We start from the raw sequence: 23979 nt of genomic DNA, 5'->3' as shown, positions 1-23979 counted from the left end.
CGGACTCTCAAGCACTGCGCCACCAGGGCAGCCCCTGGTCTTCTGTTTATAATTCCACTATGTCTACATTCCAGCCTTCTTTTGGTTTACTTGGATACTATTTAGTATTCCACTTTATCTAGTGATTTTTTCACTAATTTTTTTTTTTTTTCACTAATTTTTAAGTGGTTGCTCTAGGGCAGGATTGGCAAGCTTTTTCTGTAAAGGGCCAGATAGTAAATATGTTTGGGCTCCGCAGGCCACACAATATCTGTTACAACACACAATTCTGACATCATAGTGTGGAAGCAGCCACAGATGATATGTAAATGAATGAAGTGTAAGTATGTTCCAATAAAACTTTATTTACAAAAACAGGTAGTGGGCTGGATTTGGCCTGTGGACTATGGTGTACTAACCCCTGCTCTAGGGATTATAAAATGCATATGTTCACAGTTCACTGAGAACGTGTATCTCACCAATTCCTTTTAAGTGTAGAAGCTTGACCATCACCCAGGTCCCTTTGCTTTCATTCCTTTGTGTTGTAGCTGTCACACGTGTTACACCTAAGAGACTGAAAACCCCATTCAGTTAAGCTGTTTAGGTGAGATTCATGCTCACGCTGCAGGTGAGCCCAGGAGTTCCCACAGAGCTCAGTGGGGCTGTTCTCTTGGTTTCCCTCCTTTCTGCAATATCCTGACACTCTCTGGTTCTCTGGGGCTTCCCTTCCCAATCTTCTGGCCCAAAGTTGGGCTAGAAACTAAAGTTTCTCTCCTCTGCTGGGCATTTCTCACTGTGCGTCTGGGCCAAGCATCAAGAGAACAGAGAAAGAAAAAAGCAGAGGGGATTTGCCTCACACTTTTGGGACCAGAGCTCCTGTGGTCAGAGAAAAGGGTTCTCCTCCCTAGAGTTAAGTGCCTGCCAGGCCACTGTTGTTGTCATTGTGCTGCCGCCACCATGGTATTCCCTGGGGCTGGAGGTGGGAGAAGGGAAGAAGAAAAACGGGATTTCCCCACTCACTGACCCTTAGGAGTCCCTTTCTGCTCCCTAGATGTGCAATAGAAGACTCCAAAGGGAGCTCTTTCAGTTCACACCTCATGTACACTTCTAGGTTTGGGGCTGTCTTTGAGTCTAATCTGGGCAACACTGGAGAGGGGGAGGGAATGGTAAACTCACCACCGGTTTAGCAGAACTTTGAATTCGCGTGGCTTGCAGGACCCCAGTTCCCCGACCGGGGATTGAACCCGGGCCCTCGGCAGTGAAAGCATGAAGTCCCAACCACTGGACTGCCAGGGAATTCCCTACTTTGTTTACTATTCACCATAGATCTCGGATAACTGCTCCATGCATTCTGTCCAGTAGCGTGAGAGAGACAGGGTGGTGTGTGCCTACTCCACTTATGATCTGTGTGACCCTAGGCAGGTTACATAACCTCTCTGTACCACTTCTGTCATCTTTAGAAGGGGATAATGGTGATATTAATCTCAGAATGTTGTTGTGTGTATTAAATGAGTTTATATACATAAAGCACTCAGAACAGTGCTTGATCACAGTAAGCACTTAATAAATATTATTTATTAGTAATAAATAATATTATTTATTATTAGAAATTATCATAGAAATATTGGAAAATAGAGACAGGCAAAAAGACAAAAATCACCCAAAATCCCAATGCCCAGAAGTATAATATATGCATTATGGTTTGTATTATTTCAGATTTTTCAGTCAAGATATATTTACCAATTGATTGGACAGATGAACAATACGTAAAAGTATAGGACGGGATTCCCCACGCATGCCCCACATTACACATTTCATTTTAGGGGAGCTGCAGTAGTCCACAGGATGAAACCTTTCTGCTTCTAGGCCTTCATCCCACTTTTCTTCCCACTCAGATTGCTCATCCTCCCTCCCCTTTATCAGGTTAACTGCTACTTGGGTTTCTAATTTCAATTTAAAGGTCACATCCTGGGAGGAGGCTTTCCTGACCCCAGGCAAGTAGATCCCCTGGTAAGCGCTTTCATGTCACCCTATACGTCTTAGTACTTATCACACTTCTTTTAATTATATAACAATATACTTAAGAACCTCAGAGACAGGACAAGTCCTCTCTCACGCCCTGTACTCAAAGTTTCACCTTTGCTCATCATTCTTTTCCAGATGGTGACCCAGGGCCTCCTCACCCGTCCTCCAAGGCCCTGCAGTAGAAGCCTTTTCAGCTGATCTAAGGTGGCACTAATCTGGGCAAGTCTGCTTATATAAATGGGACATCACAGCTCAGAGCTGAGTCAATGAGGGTAGTGAAGTCCCATTTTCAGTCCAATCCCAGAGATTCTAATTCAGTAGGAACTGGGGTCCAGGAATATGCATTTTCAAAAGCTCCCCTGATAATTCTGATGCCGGTGGACCAAAGAAACACTGCCTGAGGTAGGAAACTTCTGACATGCCTTCCAATGATCCCTGCCTTCTGATAGTCACTAGGCTGAACCTGGTGACTAGTAAAATTGATGGGATGTTTCTTCCGTGATTAGGTTACAAAAGACTGATTTCACCTTGCTGATATCTTCTCTCTGGCTCTTGCTCTGATGAACGGGGCTGCCTCTGACATACAGTAAGCCAGGGAATGAAGTCCTTAGTCTGACCACCCAAAGCTGATGAATCCTGTTGACAATCACCTGGAAGTAAGTCCTTCCTACTGGAACCCTGAGATGAGACGCCCCGCTAACACTGTGCTGTAGCCTCGGGAGGGACCCTGAAAACTCAGCAGAGAACTCAACTTAGTTGTGCCGATTCGCGGACCATAGAAACTGAGATAATAAATGTGTGTTGTTTTAAGCCACTAAGTTTCAGGGTAATTTGTTACACAGCAAGAGAACTCATACACTGCCTAGACTTGCCCCGCTGAACTCCCTTCTCTCCACCCATGTTGGAAGTTGAACCTAAGCAGAGAATTTCTAACCCCTCTTTAACAGGATCACGTGAAACACTGACTATAGACATTGCCTTTGCTCTTCTTGTGCATAAAGGTGCGCCCCAGTGCAGTCATGTTTTTTAGCTGTGGAGACTTTGTCTTTACCTTCTAAGTGTCACCTGTTTCATGTGCACGAACTCTGAACTCACAGGAAGCCAAGTTCTCTTCCTCTTCCTCCCTACCAGAGTGGTCCAGCCCTGAGCTCCTCTGAGATTGCTGTACAGTAGGGATCAGCATGTGAGAATGTGCAAGTGCTGATAAGACTCTTGGTTGGGAGAATCTTCCTGGTGCCCTAGGCTTGGTTATGCACAGAATCCCTAAATCCCGAACCAAATTCCATGGTCAAAACCAGCCCCCAAATACTCCACTCCCCCATCTCCAAGCCTTGGGAGCCAAGAGCCCTGTCTTTGTAAATCAAAGACAAATTGCATGTTCATGTCCCTGGGGCTGTGAACGGCGCCTCCTCCCTCTTTGGGTGGAGGACCAGGCAGTCCCAGCCCAGCCCACACCAGACTGTAGAGACACCCACGGAAGGCCGGCACTAGACAGATCAGGGCAGTTGTGGAGTCAGGGCTGGAAGCAGCTTACAGGAAAATGAGATACTAAAGTTCAAGAGAAAAATGGGGCCTGGGCAGGGAAAGGGGGCACAGGCTCGAAGCACCAGCAGTTAGTGACTTCTGCACAGTGGACGGTGTGGGAGGAAGAAGGGCTTTATTTCAGAGACTTAGACTCAAGATGCAACAGGCTCAACAGGCTAGCCTAGGCCAAAGCTAAAGCAAGAGGCCAACAGTGTCAATTCCCGAGACAGGGCCCACTGGACTGGTCCCATTCAGTCTCCGCTGCCCTGCAAGATAACTGGCTCACCCGGACCACTTTTAACCGAAAACTCGGGATCTACCCCCACTTCCAATTCTACAACTGACACCTTTAGGACCAGTAAACAGTAGTCTGTCCTACATCTCCACCTAGAGGACAGCACAAGCTCGGGAGGGCAACTCAGTCAACACTGGGACCCTCAGGAGGCAATCGCCTCTCATGCACGGGAGGGGGCGGGGGGCGGGGGCAGCTGTCCCTTACACTAGAGCTTCCCAATTCTAGCGCGTGCGCAGCAGTGCGCTGAGCCAAGGAGACTAATCCTCCCAGCATGCTGCTTGGACGCTCTGCCTTGGACGGGGACAGGAGCCCGACTGCTGCTTCTTACTGAGATGGGAGAGTCCTGTGTGGTACTGATGCAAAAACTGAAGTTTACTATCAACTCTTCCGCCTACAATTCTATAAGCTGGAAGGAAACAGGCTGAACTCAAGCTCCTTGAGAGCAGGGACAGTGCCCATCGCTTTGGACCTCCAGAGCCTACCACATGCTGGTGCTCGGTGAGCATCCACTGCCTCTTAAAGAATGCCGAGATGCTGAGCCGATCTGGCCAGAGCCAAACGGCCCACGATCTAGGTCTCCAGTACCTGGTTCTTTTGTTTTTCCGGCACTTTGCTTTAGAGCGGACTGGGAATGAGCCTTCTTCCCATCCACAAACACCAAAGACAGAAGACACCCAGTTCAGGGCGTGTTTGTAGATAGACTTCTCATAGATTTATTTCTGTGTCATGTTATATATAGATATACGTATATATACTCTTTTTATACAATCTATATCCCCTGCCCTTCCACACAAAACTCACAGAAGGAAGTGTAAATCCTTCCAGGATTGCCATCAGGCTTTCTAAGACTGCCAGGGCCAAGAAAGGACCATCTCACAACAGCTCAAGAAACAGCTGCTCTGAGGCTCTGGGGTCATTGAAGCAGCAGCACTCCCAGGACCCAAGGGGAGGAGAGAGGACAGGAAACAACTGCAGAGTGACAGGATTCTAGGATGTGAGTGTCCAGTGACTCCTAGAATGGCTCCCAGAACTCTCAGGGTGGGAATAAAGGTGGGAGCCCTATGGCTCTTCAGATGCTGCCCAAACAGGCGGGTGGGCAGGAGGCTGGGCATGCAGGGCTGGGGCGGAGGAAGGGGAAGGGATCACGTGTGGGTTATGCTGGAGACACGGCAGCCCCACCCACTCAGTGATGTATAATAAACAGGGACAGACGCTGACTCCTAAAGAAATAGGGGAGGGAGCGTGGCAGGAAGAGGGGACAATGGGACACACAAGAAAGTTACGTGAAACAAAAAGTACCAACAAAAACACGACTTGTACTTGCCTCCCCCCAGAGATGGTGTGGTCTATGCCTGGGGGTGTGGGAGAGAAGAAGGGAGGTGACGGGTCATGAACTAGGTTATCAGCTGGCCAGGGGCACAGGAAGGCTCTCTGAGGACTCCTAAGGGGCAGGCAGGCAGCTAGGACCCCACATCCCGGAAGAAACGACAGTCCCTTCAGTTCGACTTGGACCAAATCTTGGCGCTCCCTCGGAGCCTGGCAAGGGGAAGAGAGAGAGAGAGGCTGCAGGGAACCCCCTCAGCGCTGCAAGCTCCCCCGTTCCCGACCCCCACGCAGGTGACGGGAGGGACGAGGAAGCAGCAGCAGGGCCCCCGGACGCTGGCGGCTCCGCCGCAGCCGCTCACCCCTTGCCCTTCGAGGCTTTCTTGCTGGGCTGGCGCTGGTTGCTGCCTGGAGCCGGTTCCCTCAGCTCCGTCAGGTGCTGCTCGGGGTCCTGAGACGTGGCCGCGGCGGCGGCAGCTGTTGTGACTTTAATGGTTTTTTTCAGGTTGGCGACCTACCAGGATGAAAGGAGTGGGGAGAACGAGGAAGGTTCCAGAACCTGCCAGCCCCTGCCCACCTGGTCTGCCTGCGGCCGGCACTGCCCGGGACGCCCGCCTGCTCACCTCGCTCTCAATGTGCTGCTTCAGGCCCAGCTGCTGCTCCTTGTGCTGGTTGGCGCGGCTCACCTGCTCCTCGATGCCCGACAGCACCACCTCGCAGCCCACACACCTGCGGGAACGAGGGTCAGCAGAGGAGGGCTGTGATCAGGCTCGCGAAAGAGAGACTCGCAGACACCCCCAAGTCCGGCCATCCAGACCTGTCTGAGTCAGAAGCCTTGCCAGGGCACCTGGGAGCCACCTGCGACAATACTCCCAGGAGCCAGCAGGACACTCAGGTAAGATACGGGAGGAGAGAGAAGTGCCCGGAGTGATGTGCAAGATGGGAGTAGGAACTAAAACCAAAACAGGGTGGGGGAGGCGAAGAGGAAAAAGAGGAGGTGTCTTAACGAGCTCAAGTCAGACAAGAACACAGAAAACAGAAGCGGGAGAGGCCCATGGCCTGTGGACAGGGCTGCTCACTGACCAGGGGGCTGCATGCAGCCAGAGACATGTGATCCACACTGCAGGGGGTGCGCTCAAGAGTACCACCCCCTCCCTCCCCCGGTTACTGCATCGAGGACGACGCGCCTCCGGCCTCCTGCCCCCCTCCACTCTTTTTCTCCCTCAGAAGCCTCTGGAGGAACGAGCTCACTCCCCTTCATCCTCTTGGGTTCCACCTCTGCCTCCCGGCCCAACTCGCCCCCCCTCCAAAGCATCCCTCCCTTTCTTGGGGTGAGCAGAGAAGGGACGGCGCCGGGACACAGGTCTCACCACTCCTGCAGGGTTCGGGCGATGGCACTGAGGTCCTGGCGCTGGATGTCCCGCCCGATGCTGTAGTCAACCTCCAGCCGCTGGTTGCGCTGGTCCAGGGAGCCGCGCAGCACGTCGGCGTACACGGCCTCGATGACGAGGTCTTCCAGCTGCCGCACGTTCCGCAGGGCCAGGGCCTCCAGCAGCACTGCGTATGGGATACACTGGGGCCCGAGGGCGGGCTGGGGCTGTGAGGTTCCGCAGCAGAGAAGGGCTTCCAAGATTCTTCTTCCCTCCCCCCCCCCCTCCACCCCCCCCCCCCCGCCCACCCTCCGCTCCTACTCCTAAATCGTTTCCTCTAAGAGGCTGGTTCTAAGGTAAAATAAATAAAAGTACTCCCACCTGAGAAATAACAACGTGAGAAGAACAATCTTAAATAAAAGACATATGCTCCCCTACTCCCTTCCCTCCCCCACCCCAGGGGGACATCTGCCTGGATGTTCATCCTCTGGCCCAGCTCAGGACACAGCACGGACCTGGTCAAGATGAGCTTGACATAATGGGAGGATGTGGTGTGGGAGAGGTCTGGAGCTACTCTGTTTACCATTTATACTCCGTCTACCTCCAAAGAGGCATCTTGCAGTAGACAGCCTGGTTTAAGTAAAACCATGAGCACGCCGAGAGTCAGTAACAACTGGGAGACGCAGGTGGGCGGAGGCGGAGAGTTAACAAAAACAGAACCCAACTGGATATACAAAGACACTTCTGGCTTATGTATTTCTTTCTTTCTTTTGTTTTTTTTTGGTCGCGCCGCGCAGCTTGCGGGATCTTAGTTCCCCGATCAGGGATTGTTGAACCCGGGCCACCGCAGTGAAAGCGCCGAGTCCTAACCAGTGGACCGCCAGGGAATACCCTGGGTTATGTGTTTCTTATTTTAGCAAACAGAAGCTAGCACCTCCCCAGAAGAGAGAGCTTCGTTCCAGCTCTGGATGCCGCGGCTGTCTGCAGAGGACTTTACGGCGGGGGGAAGAGGGGGTTGCTGAACGACAGTGAGCGGTATCCTAGTTGCTATTCTGACCCCAAACGTAAAAGGTGTTTTAATTAGAACTTAAGTTGGTTGAAAAAGAAAAACAAAATAGAAAACTAGGAGAATAATATTCAGCCCCAAAGGCCGCAGGTAACAGTGTTCAGACACAGACCCTGGAGGGGCAGGGGGCGAGTCAGGAAGAAGCAACACGGTGGTCAAAGGCTGTCCAATGCCATTCCCTTCAGATGGACCCTCGAGAAGGGAGATACAGAAGGGCTCTCTGCGCCTCAGGACTGGGGGGACTGTCACTCACCTTGACTTTGGCAGCCAGGGTGACGACTGACAGGTGTCGAAGCTTATTCTTCTGAGCCTCTGTGAGTGGGGGAAGATTCCGGGCTTCAGCTAGAAAAAAAAAAGACAAAGAAATCCTGATTTCACATTTGTGGAAAGCCCTAGCCTCCGTCCCTTGCCTTTTTTTTTTTTTTTTTTTTTTGAGTTTTCCATGCCAATTCAGGTCTTCACCCTGACCCTGTGTACTTAAGGGATCTAAGTCGGGTATCCCAGGAATTTCTTCTAAGTCCCTCGGTAAACTGCCCTTCTCCCACCTCCAGTCTCCAGACCTCCAGCCCCTCCTGTTACCTAAGTAGTCAGCATACGTCCCATAAGCAAACACCGTGAGCAGCCGGAACGTGGAAGCAAAGTCACTCTCAGCCAGCTGTGAGAACATGAGGGGAGAGAAGAAGTGACAGGAAGGGCCTCTCTCTCCACCTTCCCAGCCTTACCCAGCTTGAGCTCCACTTTCTGGCCCCAGCCTTCCCCTCCAACATTAGCTTCCCAGCTCACGGAAAGGAGCTCTCTGCCTCTCTGACCACTCGCCCCACAGGAAGGCCTCACTTCCGCCTCCAGGCCTTTGTTTACACTATCCCCCCAATCCGCAATGTCCTCTTGCTCCATCTGCCGCCAATTCCTACCCTAAACTCAGAGTTGAAAACTTTCAGTGTTTAGTATCTAACACACACACACCACGCACACCCCCCAAACACTGCAAACTGTGTTGTCTGGTCCTTAGAGTATATTTAGCATTTCTGAATTTGAATACCTTTAGGGGGGCTGCTGTACCCTCCAATTCACCAAAGACTTCTGCCTCAGCCTCACTCCCTTCACGGCTGCACGAACTGAGCAGGCACTGGGATTTGTGGCCTCTGCTTCAGACCGGCCTCACCCGGGAGCTTTCATCACCCAAGCCGGTCCACCCAGACCTCCTCTCCTACCACTGATCACCCACTTAGTCAATCGAAGCCCACCTAAGGTTGTTACCTAAGAATATCTTTCTTTTCAACAAGATTACAGATGTGGTCTCTGGTATCCCACTTAGGTCTAGCAGAGCTGTGCATGTAAGTTGGCTCTGCTGATAAATCCTTGCTAAATAAATGATTTACGCATGGATATCCATTCATCTTCTCTCTGCAACTGGAACATAAGTTTCACAAGGGGAGCACTGTATCTTGTGCTTTTCTGGTATTCCCAGATGACTAGCAGAGTGCTGAACAGGAACCCAAAACACACTTCTATTCCTTCACCCTGATTCTCTTTAATTCCACTGCAGAGGAGAGCAGGGAAGGAAGGCAGCCAGTTTTCTTCGGACCAGAAGGATTCCAAAAGGCTAAATTCATTGACTCAATCACTGGCACTCAAAAACCTAACTCATACCTGTCCACCTACCACTGTCATAACATCTCAGGGCTTCGGCTGGCGTCACCCATCTTGGCAACCTACTCACTCTGGGCTTTAAACTCTTAACTCTGCCACTTCTGTGTGAACAGTTCTCTCTGCTGTGTTCCTAGCATCTTGCCATGTGTCTTTGGGAAAAAGATAACTTCTACCTTATCAAACTTAAGTGAATTAGCATATGGTGCAAACGGGAGAGAACAGGTCATGCCAATTTCACATTCATTCCTTCCACTTGTATCAGACTTTATACTTTCCCATAATCTCATCTAATTTCTACAACAATAGTGAGGGGCAGTATCAGGTCCTTTTTTTTTTTTTAAGGTACGCGGGCCTCTCACTGTTGTGGCCTCTCCCGTTGCGGACCACAGGCTCCGGACACGCAGGCTCAGCGGCCATGGCTCACAGGCCCAGCTGCTCCGCGGCATGTGGGATCCTCCCGGACCGGGGCACAAACCCGTGTCCCCTGCATCGGCAGGCGGACTCTCAACCACTGCGCCACCAGGGAAGCCCTCAGGTCCTTTTTTTTTTTTTTTTTCCTCAGGTCCATTTTTAAAAGACAATTTAGGCCCTAAAATAAAAGTGACCTGATCAAGGCAATATGATTATTAAGAGCTACAACACTGATGGAGACAGGCTAGAATCAGGTCTCCTATTCTGAATCACAGGCTCTTTTGCTTAAAAATGAAAAATACTGGGTTTTACAGATCATTCATCTCCAAAGGGGAATGAAGAGGTTTACTTGCCTACTTACTTCTGCAAGCTGCCAGTTAATAATCACCATATTCTTGTTCAACTGAATGGTTATGGGGTTGCAGAATGAGCCCTGCCCACCCGTTCTCAAATTCAAACTTTAGCCCCAAGCCTCCCTGGGTGCTATCCAGGCCAAGAACCCACCTCTCTAACATTAGGCATATCCAGCAGTTCCCCAAACACGTAGACACCAGGGGCCTCCAGCACCTGGTGGATGAGAGTGGCCAGCGCTGCCCCCTTGGCCGACTTGGCCAGGAGCAGAAATTGCTCCTGGTTCTGCCCTGTCACCTTCACCTCGGCACTCATGGCTGCACTGAGCTGGGGGTACCTGGGCTCAGGAAGTCTGGAGCTGCAAGGAAAGAGAATGTGAAGCTGGAGGTTCCTGAACCGGGGAGGATGAAAAGCACAAGGCCTAGGACCTCTATTGCAGAGGCATTGAGCCACTTTTGCAACGAGGAATCAGAGATGGAGCAGTCTAACCCTTGGATCTAGGAATCCTAAATTCAGCCACTTCGATAGCAGCCTGGCTGACACAGGGTTGCCACGCCCACCTCCCCCATCCCTGGGCCTACCCCCAAGTCCCACCAGTGCACCCCACTGAACCCCAAGGCACAGGTCTTAGTGGGGGGAGGGATGTCACATAGTGTCCACCCCAACGACGACGCTCCCTCAAATCGCCACTGTGCCCCGCCTGTGCCCCGAAGCACGTGACCTCACCCTCGGGATCCTTCCACGTGGCTCCGCCCCCTCCCTTAAAGAGGCCGCCCAGGGACCGTGGGCTCCCGCCGGCTGCCCCGTCGTACTCTGGGTCAGACCCTGCGGACAGCTACCTGGAAGCTTCGTCTTCCAGCGTACCGGGCGGGGCCACCGCTCCGTCACCTCCGGCAGCTGTTCCCAGCCTTTCCTGCCAACTCCCTGCAGGGCCGCTCTGGCCCCTAAACTCTATGGCTGGCTTCCGGCCGTACTTCCGCTCTTACGGGGCGGGCTTCGGGCGCGACATGCCCCGCCCTTTCCTCTGACTGCTGAAGCTCCCGTGAGCGAAGCAGGCGTTCTGCCCTCTGATTGGCTGTTGCAGAAAGAAGGACGGGCGCCTTTTCTTCGACTTTTTTCAATAAAACTTTATTGTTGGAAGAGTGCTAGACGCTAAAAGCGGAGGGAACTCCAGGTCTCAGGCCGGTCCCGGCAGTTCTAAGCCGCTTGAGATATGGACATCTGGCTGCACGGGGTGCCTGAGGCGAGATGAAAGCTGTGATCGTAAGAGAGGGGGAGGAGGAAAAAAGCCTGGTGGGATGAGGAGGTGAGAGGACGGGGACAATCAATAATAGAAGTTGAGCAGCAGAGATCACCTGGGTAGCGCAACCACTCATTTTTTTGGAGGATCTAGAGAAAAGAGTGGACATGGTAAAGGAAATAGTAATAGCTATAGCATGTATCGAATGCTTACTGTAGGTCAGGCATCTTTTAAAATTAAAAATGTATCCCGCTGAATCCTCGTAACTTTACAGCATCCCCACTGTGGCTCCAGAACACCATCTGTCATGATTACCACATGTACTTATAGGGTGATGCTTTCCTACACATTGACTTTTTTAATTCCCGGGAAGGAAAAAAACACTAGGTGGAGGGAAGGCATATATTGTTATTCTCATTTTATAGATCAGAAAATTGAGGCTCATAAGAATTCATAGTTTTCCCTGGAACCCATGTCTTTTCAAACCTGGAGCCAACTTTCCAATTCACTGTGATACTTTAGGGGAAAAAAAAAATAAACTAACATTTCTATAGTGTTTTTTATTTCATCCCGGGCTCGCAGAAAGTCAAACGAGAGCAAAGTTAACAGTGTCTTGGAGCCTTTGTGTGAGGCACTGAGCTAACAGCTTTACTTCATTCATTTGATGCTTATAACAATCCATTATTGTTTCCATTTTCCAAATGGAAAAACTGAGGCCCAGGGAAGTTAAGTAATTTATAAGTACTGGAAAGATAAAGGGAAAAAGAAGATAACTGAAAAAAAAATCATAGAACTGGTAGACTGCTGGAGCTGAGGGGACTTTAAGCTCAATGTTTATGGTCCACATGGCTTGGTTCATGATACAAAAGGAGAAACAGAAACAGGGAAAGGACAAAGAGAAGGAGAAGAATAAAATGAGGAAGAAGAGGCAGAGGAGGAGAAAGAAGAAGAAGAAATAAATGAAAGAGCTGATACATGAAAGTGAGGAGAAGGAATCAAAGGCATAATAAAGCATCCAAAGTTTGAAGGAACCAAAGAATTAATGAGTCCAACCTTATCCATTTAAAGAGGGAAGGAAAAAGAAAAATATAAGGAAAGAACGAGAAAAGAGGCAATATATATTCTATTATGTGCCAGGCCTTTATTTGTTCAACGTTTTAACGACTTTTATTATTATTATTATTTGACCTTGTGACATGCAAGATATTAGTTTGCCAACGAGGGACAGAACCCTGCCCCCTGCAGTGGAAGCACAGAGTCTTAACCACTGGACTGCCAGGAAAGTCCCTTAAAGACTTTATATTTTTAGAGCAGTTTTAGTTTTATAGTAAAACTGAGAGGAAGGTACAGAGATTTCCCATATACCCCCTGCTCCCACACATGCATAGATAACCTCCATTATCAACATCAGACACCAGAATGGTACATTTTTTACCTAGGATAAACCTGTATTGACATATCGTAATCACCCAAAGTCCATAGTTTACCTAAGGGTTCACTCTTGGTGGTATACATTCAGTGGGTTTGGAAAACTGTATAATGACATATATCCATAATTATAATATACAGAGTATTTTCCTTGCTGTAAAATTTTTCTGTGCTCTGCCTACTTATCTCTCCCCGCCTCCTACCCCTGGCAACTACTGATATTTTTGTCATCTCCATAACATTGTCTTTTCCAGAATGTCATAGAGTAGGAATCATACAGTATGTAGCCTTCTCAGATTGGTTTCTTTCACTTTAAGTTTCCTTCATGTCTTTTTGTGGCTTGATAACTAATTTCTTTTTAGTGCGGAATAGCATTCCATCATCTGGATGTACCACAGTTTGTTTATAAATTCACCTACTAAAGGACATTTTGGTTTCTTCCAAGTTTGGGCAATTATGAATAAAGCTGCTATAAACATCCATGTTCAGGTTTTTTGTATGGACATAAATTTTCTACTCCCTCAGGTAACTACCAAGGAGCCCCATTCCTGGATCATATGGTAAAAGTATGTTTAGTTTTGTAAGAAACTGCTAAGCTATCTTCCAACTGGGCTGTACCAATTTGCATTCCCACCAGCAATTAGTGAGAAAATTCCTGTTGTTCCACATCCTCACCAACATTCGGTGTTGCCAGTGTTCCAGATTTGGGCCATCCTAATAGGTGTCTAGTGGTATCTCACTATCGTTTTATTTTGCATTTCCCTGATGACATCTGATGTGGAGCTTGCCATCTGTATATCTTCTTTGGTGAAGTGTCTGTTAAGGTCTTTGGTTCATTTCTTAATTGGGTTGTTTTCTTATTTGTTGAGTTTTAATCGTTTTTCATATATTTTGGATAACAATCCTTTATCAGATGTGTCTTTTGCAAATATTTTCTTCCAGTCTGTGGCTTGTCTTATAATTCTCTTGATATTGTCTACCTCAGAGAGGAAGCTTTACATTTTAATTGTCTACCTTATCAATTATTTCTTTCATGTATAATGTCTTTGGTGGCATATCTAAAAAGGCATCACCATACTCGAGGTTATCTAGGTTTCCTCCTATGTTATCTTCTAGGAGTTTAATAGTTTTGCATTTTACACGTAGGTCTGTGATCCATTTGAGTGAATTTTTATGAAGGGTGTAAAGTCTGTGTCTAGATTCTTTTTTTTTTTTTTTTGCAAGTGGATGTCCAGCACCATTCGTTGAAGAGACTATCTTTGTTCCATTGTATTGCCTTTGCTCCTGTGTCAAAGATTAGTTGGCTAGGGGCTTCCCTGGGAGTGCAGTGGTTGAGAGTCCGCCTGCCGATGCAGGGGACACGGGTTTGTGCCCCGGTCTGGGAAGATCCCACATGCCGCAGAGCGGCTGGGCCCGTGAACCATGGCCACTGAGCCTATGCGTCTGGAGCCTGTGCTCCGCAACGGGAGAGGTCACAACAGTGAGAGGCCCGTGTACCGCAAAAAAAAAAAATTAGTTGGCTATATGGGAGTCTATTTCTGAGCTCTCTATTCTGTTCCATTTATCTGTTTGTCTATTTTTTCATCAATACCACACCATCTTGATGACTATAGCTTTATAGTAAGTCTTGAAATCAGATAGTGTCAGTCCTCCATCTTTGTTCGTCTCCTTCAATATTGTATTGATTATTCTGGGTCTTTTGCCTCTCCATATAAATTTTAGAATGGTTTTTGATATCTATAAAATAACTTGCTGAAATTGTGGTTGTGATTGTATTGAATCTATAGGTCAAGTTGGGAAGAACTGATATTTTGACAATATTGAGTCTTTCTATCCATGTACTTGGATTATTTCTTCATTTAATTAGTTCTTCTTCGATTTCTTTCATCAGAGTTTTGTAGTTTTCCTCATAGATCTTTTACATGCTTTGTTAGATTTATACTTAAATATTTCACATTTTTTGGTTACTAAATGACATTGTGCTTTTAATTTCGAATTCCACTTGTTCATTGTTGGTATATAGGAAAGCAGTTGACTTTTGTGTATTAACCTTTGTATCCTGCAACCTTGCTATAATTGCTTATTAGTTCCAGGAGATTTTTGTTGTTGTTGTTGTTCATTCTTTCAGACTTTCTACATAAATGATTATGTCATCTGCGAACAAAGTCAGTTTTATGTCTTCCTTCCCAATCTATATACCTTTTCTTTCTTTTTCTTGCTTTATTGCTTTAGCAAGGATTTCCAGTACAATGTTGAAAAGGAATGCTGAGGGGGGATATCCTTGCCTTGCACCTGACCTTAGAAAGCTTCGAGTTTCTCACTATTAAGTATGATGTTAGCTGTGGGGTTTTTTTTTGGTCTGTGTATGTTGTTGTTGTTCAACTTTTTATTTAACCTTTACAACCCTTTGAGGTGCACATTAATATCTCAGTGAACCTGTGAGGACACTGAGGATCACAGAAGTTAAATAATATGTTGCAAGTCACCAGTATAAGTGATGGGACTGAGATCCAAATGCAAGTTTGTCTGACTCCAACACTGTGCTAAGAAAGAGAAGAAAAAGCAGAAATGAAAGAGAGAAGAGAGGAGGGAGAAAGAGTCTGAGATCTAGTCCTGATTCATTCAGCTTTACACTAGCTATGACCTTAAAGCGAATTGTGCCATCTTGTGGTAGCTCCTCTTCAGTATCTGCACAGTAAGAGATTAAGGCCAGCTCTGATTCTGATGTTTTATGGTCCCGTGAGAGAGAGAGGAATAAGAGAAGAAAATGAGGGGACAATTGATAAGGAGAAAAGGAGAATTTGGAGGAAGAAAGGAGGGGGGATGGACTAAAGAAGTGAGATTAGAAAGGGCAGAGAGAGAAGAGGAGGAGGGGTAGATATGAGAAAGAGAAGAATAGAAATAAGGAAAAAGGGGAAAGTGGGAAGAAAAGTAAAGATCTCCAAGGGAGGATGGGAGCTAATTAAGCTTAAGCAAAGATTAGGATGTAACATTTATTCACTCATTTATTACTAAGTGACAGTTATTTACAAGGCCGTGTGTCAGGTGCTGTGTTTTTAATGCTAAGGGTAGAAAACAAGATGCACTGAAATAAAGCTAGAGAAGCTGATGTCTAAGGAGTCAGACACATAATAAAATAGTCATCAGTGATTCAGAAGAATATATTTAGCACCACTTATTGTCAGGCTTTTGTTCTAACTACTAGGGATATAGAAAAAATAGCTGCCCTCTTGGTGTTTACATTCTTGTGGTGAGACTCAGGCAGTAAATACATAGGTCCACACGTAAGTGGTCAGGAGCAAATTATGAAGCAAAAAAAACAAGGAGGGGGATGGGGAATGCAAGAGACATTTGCTCTTTTGTATACGGTGTCGTAAGGAAAGGCCTCTCTGATAAGGTGACAATGGAGCAGAGACTTTAAAGAAAGAAAAAGGAGCAAGTCATATGGATTTCTGTGGGGACAGTGTCCCAGGCAGAGCAAACTACAAGTGCCAAGTCTCTGAGATGAGAACCTATTGATGAGTATGAGGAACAGCAAGGGGGCCTGTGTGGCTGGAGCAGAGTAGAAACAGGCTGGGACCTGGGACCCGTTGCTGCAGTGCTGCAATGCTTGCAACTGGACAAACAGCTCCTGGAGCTACAAGATATAAAGAAACTATAAGGGACTAAAAATAACCATGTGCAAGCACAGTTGGGACAAATTATGAACAAAAAAGATACAAAAAGACCAAAAAACTCAACTGCCACTTCACTTCTGCAGAGCCAGGAGCAAAAACAGGGTACTGTGCATGCCCGCCCCCGCCCCCTGCACAAAACACCACCCAAGGGGTAAGCAACACACCTAAACCACCACTCTGGCCTGACCCCCCGGGACACACCCCTACCATCACCTTGTATAAGAAACCAGCTCACCGCCCCCTTCGGGAGCGAGCAATCAAGGGAACCTGCCTGTTCTCGCTACCTCCTGTGGCTGCAGGAGCCCCAGTAAAGTCTTGCCTGAATCTCTTGTCTGGCCTCTAGTCAATTTCTATTGATCTGATACCCTAGTCGGTATCAGAGTGAGAAGGGAGAGAAGTAGTGGCTGAGGTGGGAGAGAGAGCCGGGTGGCCAGGTCCTATCAGGCCTTGTGGGTCATGGTAAGGACTTTGGCTCTTACTCTGGGTGAGATGGACACCGTGGAGGATTTGAGCAGAGGAGTAACAGGATCTGACCCATATGTTTAAAATATTCTGATGCTGCATGGACAGAAACAACGAGTTTATTTAGGAGGCTACTCCAATGATCCAGGTGAGAGATTGTGGTGGCTTAAATGAAGGTGGTAGCAGTGGAGGTGAGAAGTAGTTGGATTCTGAATTTAATTTAAAGCTGAGGTGAACAGAATTTGCAAATGGATGAGACGTGAGGTGTAAAAAGAAAAGACAGGGTTAAAAATTACATCCTACAGGCAAGTTGCACCAAGCTTTCAAAGTGCAGATAATTTTAACCTTATATAAAATTTTCCAGAAATTAGGAAAAGAAAGGACAGTCCATAACTCATTCTATGGGGCCAGAATGACTTTGATAGCTAAACCAGAAAAGGGTAATACGAGAAAGGAAAATTGCAGGCCAATCTCACTGATTAACAGAGATACAAAAATCTTCAATAAAACAAGAGCAAACTGAATCTAGCAAAGTGCAAACAAGATAATACACCAAGACTAACTGAATTTATGGCAGGAATTTAAGGCGAGCTTAATATTAGAAAATACATTCATTTTATTCATCACTTCATCACTAGATTAAAGGAATAAATCACACAGGCATCTCAATAAATACAGAAAAAGCATGTGATGAAATCAACATCCATTTGTGGTAAAAAAAAAATAATAAATTTTTTTTAGAAAACTAGAAGGGAACTTGTGGGAGTTCCCTGGTGGCCTAGTGGGTAGGATTCCAGACTTTCACTGCCGTGCGGCCAGGATTCAATCCCTGGTTGGGGAACTGAGATCCTGCAAGCCACACAGTGTGGTCAAAAAAAAAAGAAATCTAGAAGGGAACTTGTAAATCTGATAGAAGAATGCCTGGTACCACCAATTCTGTTTAGTCTTGTAACAGGGATTCTAGACAGAGGAGTGAGGAAAAAAAAAAGGGTAAAATAATTAGGTTAAAAAAGAAATAAAGCAGTTATCATTTACAGAAAATGTCAAAATGTGATTGCATATGTAGAACATTCAAAAGAATCTACAAATAAATTATTAGAATAAGAGTTGAACAAGGTTGCTTAAGAAAATATAAAATCAATTAATATATTTATATATGAACAACAATCAGATGATGAATGATTTTAAAACTTACCCCTCGCAATACTATGAAAAATATCAAATATCAAGGTATATATGTAACGAAACATGAGTAAGACCCATAGGCAGCAAATTATCATTTATTGTGAGACACTGAAAACCTAAAACAAATGGAGAGCTATTTCGCATTCATAGATTAGAAGTCTCAATATCATGAAGAAGTCAGTTCTCCCTAAAGAGATTCATACAGTCCTCATCCTGATTCAGGACAATCCTAATCAAAATCCCAACAGGCTTTTTTTGTGAGTGGATAAAACTGACAAACCAATTCTAAAATTTACATGGAAATGCAGAAGGCAAAAAATAGCCTCTTGGAAACGAACAAGACTTGCTTTACCAGATACCAGGACATAATTACAAAGCCACAGTAGTTAAGATAGTGTAGTACTGGCCCAAGATAGATAGATAAATTGACCACTAGAACATAATACAGAGCTCAGAAAAACATTGACGCATACATAGACATGATTTATGATAGATCTGCACATTTGAGCAGGAGAGAAAAGACACACATTTCAGTGTTGCTGTGACAACTGGGTATCCATATGAAAAAATAAAACTGAACCCCTATCTCAAGCCACATACAAAAATCATTCCCTACTATGCTACAGACTAAATGTAAAAGGCAAATTAAAAGGGTTTTAGAAGATAATGTAGGGGAGTTCCCTAGTGACCTAGTGGTTAGGATTCCAGGCTTTCACTGCCAAGGGCCCCAGTTCCATCCCTGCTTGGGGAACTAAGATCCCACAAGATGTGTGGCATGGCCAAAAAAAAAAAAAGATAATGTAGAAGAATTTATTCATGAATTCAAGGTAGAGAAATCTTTCTTAAGACAAATACACTAACCATAAAGGAAAAGACTGATACATTTGACTGCATTAAAATCAAGAGCATCTGTTCATCAGAAGACAAACCACAGAACAGAAGGAAGAATTTGTAACATTATCACTGACAAAGGATGTGTCCAGGATGTACAAAGAACTCCTACAAATGAGTAAGAAAAAATCCTAACCATAAAAATTATAAATGTGAACTGAAGAGTTGAACTAGCAATTCACAAGAGGAAATCCATAAGGTCACCGAACATATGAAAAGGTGCTCAACCTTATTAATAATTAGACAGATGTAAATTAAAACCATAATGAAATATCGCTGTATACACCAAAGGAGCCTAAACTAAAGTCTGAAAATATTGTGTTGACAAGAACATGGAGCAAGAGAAACTCTCCTACACAGCTAATGAGTGGACAAGTGGTTCAACCACCGTGGAAAAGCGTTTAGCATTATCTAATAAAGTGGAAGATGCCCATCTATGATGCCGTAATTCACTGCTACACGTATAACAAATACACGTAGTATTATTACATGTGTATCTTCAAAAGCAGACAAAAGGAACTATATTGTTAAGGCATGTAGATACATACAGGGAAATTATTAAGAAAATCAAGGAAGTGATTGCCATAAAAGTCAAAATACTACTGATCTACTGTGAGGAGGGAATGGTATATGTTGGAGTAAGATCACAGAGGTCCTTTTTGAATACTGGCAAGACTCTTCTAGTTGGCCTAGATGGTGGTTACATGAGTATTCCCTCTCTAAGTGTTCCCTTTATAACTGTTCAATATACTTTATGTTCTCATTGCATTTATCTTTGTGTTATATTTCACAATAAAAATTGGCTTTGAAAAGCATTTAATTCAACAACCACATGTGACAGAACTCTTAGCAAACTAGGAATAGAAGGGGGCTTCCTTAATTTGATAAAATTTCATAATAAAAAAAAAAAACTATGGCAAACACCATTCTTACTGGGAAAACGTTGGAAGTGTTTCCTTTAAAACCAGGAACAAAAGAAAGAAGCCAGCTATTACTGTTTGTATTCAACATTGTACTAAAGGTCCCAGCCAGCACAAGCAGAGAGAATTAAAGGCACAGCATTGGAAAGGAAAAAGCACACTGCCATCATCTGCAGATGACATGACTGTCTTTGTAGAAAATTCCAAGAGTCTACAGAAAAATTAGTATACATAAAAGAGAGCTTATTAAGGTGGTTAATAAGCTAAAATCAATATTTAAAATCAATTGTGGTTCTATATACCAGCAAAAAGCAATTCGAAATGCAATCTTAAAAAATACCATTTACCGTAACAGAAAAGCAGTAAAGTACGTAGGAATAAGTAAAACAGAAGATGGGCATTATCTGTATGCAGAAAATGATGCAAGTTCATTTGAAGACATTAACGGTCTAAATAACTTGAGAGATACCCAAAATCCATGATAGGAAGTTTCAATAACAAAAAGGTATTGGGCTTCCCTGGTGGTGCAGTGGTTAAGAATCCAGCTGCCGATGCAGGGGACACGGGTTCGTGCCCCAGTCCGGGAAGATCCCACATGCCGCGGAGCGGCTGGGCCCGTGAGCCGTGGCCGCTGAGCCTGCGCGTCCGGGGCCTGTGCTCCGCAGCGGGAGGGGCCGCAGCGGTGAGAGGTACACGTACCGCCAAAAAAAAAAAAAAAAAAAAAAGTCACTGAAAGAATGAATCAATCAGGAATATGAGAAATAATTCATAATGACCCAAAGTCTTCAGTGTAAAAGTCACTTACACTGCCAGTGAATATTCACTTGATAAATTTGACCCACACCCATCATATCCTCAGGATGAAGCTGGGGCTCACTGGGGCCCAGGATTTGCACACCCTGCCTGACATGGCCCGGTTTGAATCCAATGTGCACCGTCTTTCCCTGCCACTGGGAGACACTAGGAGGAGGGCTCACTCACTGTCTTCTGACCTCGGAATGAAGGGCTGTCAGGGACAGACAAGCAGGAGGGCAGTCACTGCAGATGCTGGTCAGAACAGCAGGTTTCCTTCCGGGAGGCGAGTGTGTCAGGCTAATGATACTAATAACGCAGGGGATGAGGCATGAGAGTCTGGAGGGGCAGGGGTGTAAGCAGAGACTTGGCTTAAAGCATTCTGCACAGGGAAGAGATCAGGGAGAGCAGGCAGATAGACCGGAAAGGCAGGTGGAGAGCACAGGAGAGAATGAAGAGCTTGGAGTGGGCAGGGGTCCCAGGTGAAGTTCGCTAAGCAATAAACATTGAGCATCTACTATCTGTCAGGTGCCAAGGAAGGATACAGGGTAAACAAGGCAAATGAGGTCTTTGTTCTCTAGTGTCTGTGGGGCTGGGTGGGGTCAGACAATAAACAGTAAACAAATATAAGATCATTTCAGAGAGTGATGAGTTGGAAAAACAGTGAAACATACCAATGAGACAGAGTGGGTGGCTGAATGACAAGAGGGAGCCAACTAGGTGAAGATGCGGGGGGCAAAGCATTCCAGGAAGAGGGGATGAAAAGTACAGGGTGCCAAGAGGATAATTTCAGATGTTTAGAACATCAAGAAGTCTGACCTGGCACATTGCTTGAATATTGAGGAGTAAGAGCTGGAGGGCCTCTCCTAACAAGGAGTTCAGATTTACTCCAAGCACAATGAAAAGCCACTCAAATATTTTAAGCAGGCAAGAATATGATACAATTTAGATTTTCAAAACATTATTAGAGGACTACCTTCCCTTTGGTGGGGCTAATGGCGGACTCCGGGAGGGCTCACGCCAAGGATCACTTCCCAGAACTTCTGCTGCCAGTGTCCTTGTCCCCGCGGTGAGCCACAGCCACCTGCTGCCTCTGCAGGAGACCCTCCAACACCAGCAGCAGATAAGCCAACATTTCCAGTTAAAGGTGCTTATCCCCAGTGCTGAACTTTCTTTGGAGGAATCCAATCAAAGGGGCTTGGATCCACAGTCAAATCACTGCCCACAACTGGCGAAAGGTGACAGGGAGTGTGAAGAGTTCTCCTGTTTTGAAAGGAATCTCAAGAAAGAATGGCTGAACTAAAAACCAAGCTGACATGAAAAGCGGGGCCAGGAGGAGGGATAGCGACAGGACATTCTAGAGCCTCCTAGGGGCTCTTATCAGGAATAGATGCATTAGAGAGCAGACAGCAGAAGCAAGAAGAACAACAATCCTGCAGCCTGTGGAACAAAAGCCACATTCACAGAAAGATAGACAACATGAAAAGGCAGAGGGCTATGTACCAGATGAAGGAACAAGATAAAACCCCAGAAAAACAACTAAATGAAGTGGAGATGGGCAACCTTCCAGAAACAGAATTCAGAATAATGATAGTGAAGATGATCCAGGACCTCGGAAAAAGAATGGAGGCAAAGATCGAGGAGATGCAAGAAATGTTTAACAAAGACCTAGAAGAATTTAAGAACAAACAGAGATGAACAATACAGTAACTGAAATGAAAACTACACTAGAAGGAATCAATAGCAGAATAACTGAGGCAGAAGAACAGATAAGTGACCTGGAAGACAGAATGGTGGAATTCACTGCTGTGGAACAGAATAAAGAGAAAAGAATGAAAAGAAATGAAGACAGCCTAAGAGACCTCTAGGACAACATTAAATGCAGCAACATTCACATTATAGGGGTCCCAGAAGGAGAAGAGAGAGAGAAAGGACCCGAGAAAATATTTGAAGAGATTATAGTTGAAAACTTCCCTAACATGGGAAAGGAAATAGCCACCCAAGTCCAGGAAGCGCAGAGAGTCCATACAGGATAAACCCAAGGAGAAACATGCCGAGTCACATAGTAATCAAATTGACAAAAATTAAAGACAAAGAAAAATTATTAAAAGCAACAAGGGAAAAACGACAAATAACATACAAGGGAACTCCCGTAAGGTTAACAGCTGATTTCTCAGCAGAAACTCTGCAAGCCAGAAGGGAGTGGCATAACATATTTAAAGTGATGAAAGGGAAGAACCTACAACCAAGATTACTCTACCCCGGCAAGAATCTCATTCAGATTCGATGGAGAAATCAAAAGCTTTACAGACAAGCAAAAGCTGAGAGAATTCAGCACCACCAAACCAGCTCTACAACAAATGCTAAAGGAACTTCTCTAAGTGGGAAACACAAGAGAAGAAAAGGACCTACAAAAACAAACCCAAAACAATTAAGAAAATGGTCATAGGAACATACATATCGATAATTACCTTAAACGTGATGGAATAAATGCTCCAACACAGGCTTGCTGAATGGATACAAAAACAAGACCCATATATATGCTGTCTACAAGAGACTCACTTCAGACCTAGGGACACATACACACTGAAAGTGAGGGGATGGAAAAAGATATTCCATGCAAATGGAAATGAAAAGAAAGCTGGAGTAGCAATACTCATATCAGATAAAATAGACTTTAAAATAAAGACGTTACAAGAGATAAGGAAGGACGCTACATAATGATCAAGGGATCAATCCAAGAAGAAGATATAACAATTATAAATATATATGCACCCAACATAGGAGCACCTCAATACATAAGGCAACTGCTAACAGCTATAAAAGAGGAAATTGACAGTAACACAATAATAGTGGGGGACTTTAACACCTCACTTACATCAATGGACAGATCATCCAAACAGGAAATTGATAAGGAAACACAAGTTTTAAATGATACAATAGACCAGATAGATTTAATTAATATTTATAGGATATTCCATCCAAAAACAGCAGATTAAACTTTCTTCTCAAGTGCGCATGGAACATTCTCCAGGATAGATCACATCTTGGGTCACAAATCAAGGCTCAGTAAATTTAAGAAAATTGAAATCGTATCAAGCATCTTCTCTGATCACAACGCTATGAGATTAGAAATCAATTACAGGGAAAAAATGTAAAAAACACAAACACATGAAGGCTAAACAATATGTTACTAAATAACCAAGAGATCACTGAAGAAATCAAAGAGGAAATCAAAAAATACCTAGAGACAAATGACAATGAAAACACGACGATCCAAAACCTATGGGATACAGCAAAAGCAGTTCTAAGAGGAAAGTTTAAAGCTATCCAAGCCTACCTCAAGAAACAAGAAAAATCTCAAATAAACAACCTAACCTTACACCTAAA

General features: G+C 45.3%; 1 protein-coding gene across 5 annotated transcripts; it reads right to left on the bottom strand.

Moving 5' to 3' along the window:
- Window positions 1-1526: 1526 nt before the first annotated feature.
- COPS7A (COP9 signalosome subunit 7A) lies at window positions 1527-10990 on the bottom strand. 5 transcript variants are annotated; one of them, XM_049693987.1, is made up of 8 exons: window positions 10834-10990; window positions 10148-10352; window positions 8162-8237; window positions 7836-7924; window positions 6517-6743; window positions 5770-5875; window positions 5509-5660; window positions 1527-5359 (listed from the first exon to the last, which is right to left on the bottom strand). In XM_049693987.1, exons 2-8 carry the CDS (start codon window positions 10307-10309, stop codon window positions 5320-5322), a joined length of 852 nt encoding a protein of 283 aa, XP_049549944.1. In that variant the 5' UTR covers window positions 10310-10352; window positions 10834-10990; the 3' UTR covers window positions 1527-5319. The 5 variants fall into 5 exon arrangements, with proteins under 5 accessions (XP_049549944.1, XP_004279100.1, XP_049549943.1 ...); XM_004279052.4 differs by having other exon boundaries at window positions 6517-6719; XM_049693986.1 differs by having other exon boundaries at window positions 10721-10878.
- Window positions 10991-23979: the final 12989 nt, after the last annotated feature.

Source organism: Orcinus orca, chromosome 11, assembly GCF_937001465.1.
Source record: "Orcinus orca chromosome 11, mOrcOrc1.1, whole genome shotgun sequence".
Classification (NCBI taxonomy): domain Eukaryota; kingdom Metazoa; phylum Chordata; class Mammalia; order Artiodactyla; family Delphinidae; genus Orcinus; species Orcinus orca.
Note: the sequence above shows the minus strand (reverse complement) of the source record. Positions and strands in the feature narration are given on the sequence as shown.

What these genes read in the sequence shown, in the direction of transcription:
- COPS7A (XM_049693987.1), bottom strand. Translation starts at nt 10,309, where the DNA reads ATGAGTGCCGAGGTGAAGGTGACAGGGCAGAACCAGGAGCAATTTCTG. An exon ending in ATATGCCTAATGTTAGAGAG is followed by an intron (nt 8,238 to 10,147) that starts GTGGGTTCTTGG and finishes ATGTTCTCACAG; the next exon opens with CTGGCTGAGAGTGACTTTGC. An exon ending in AGCAGCACATTGAGAGCGAG is followed by an intron (nt 5,661 to 5,769) that starts GTGAGCAGGCGG and finishes TCATCCTGGTAG; the next exon opens with GTCGCCAACCTGAAAAAAAC.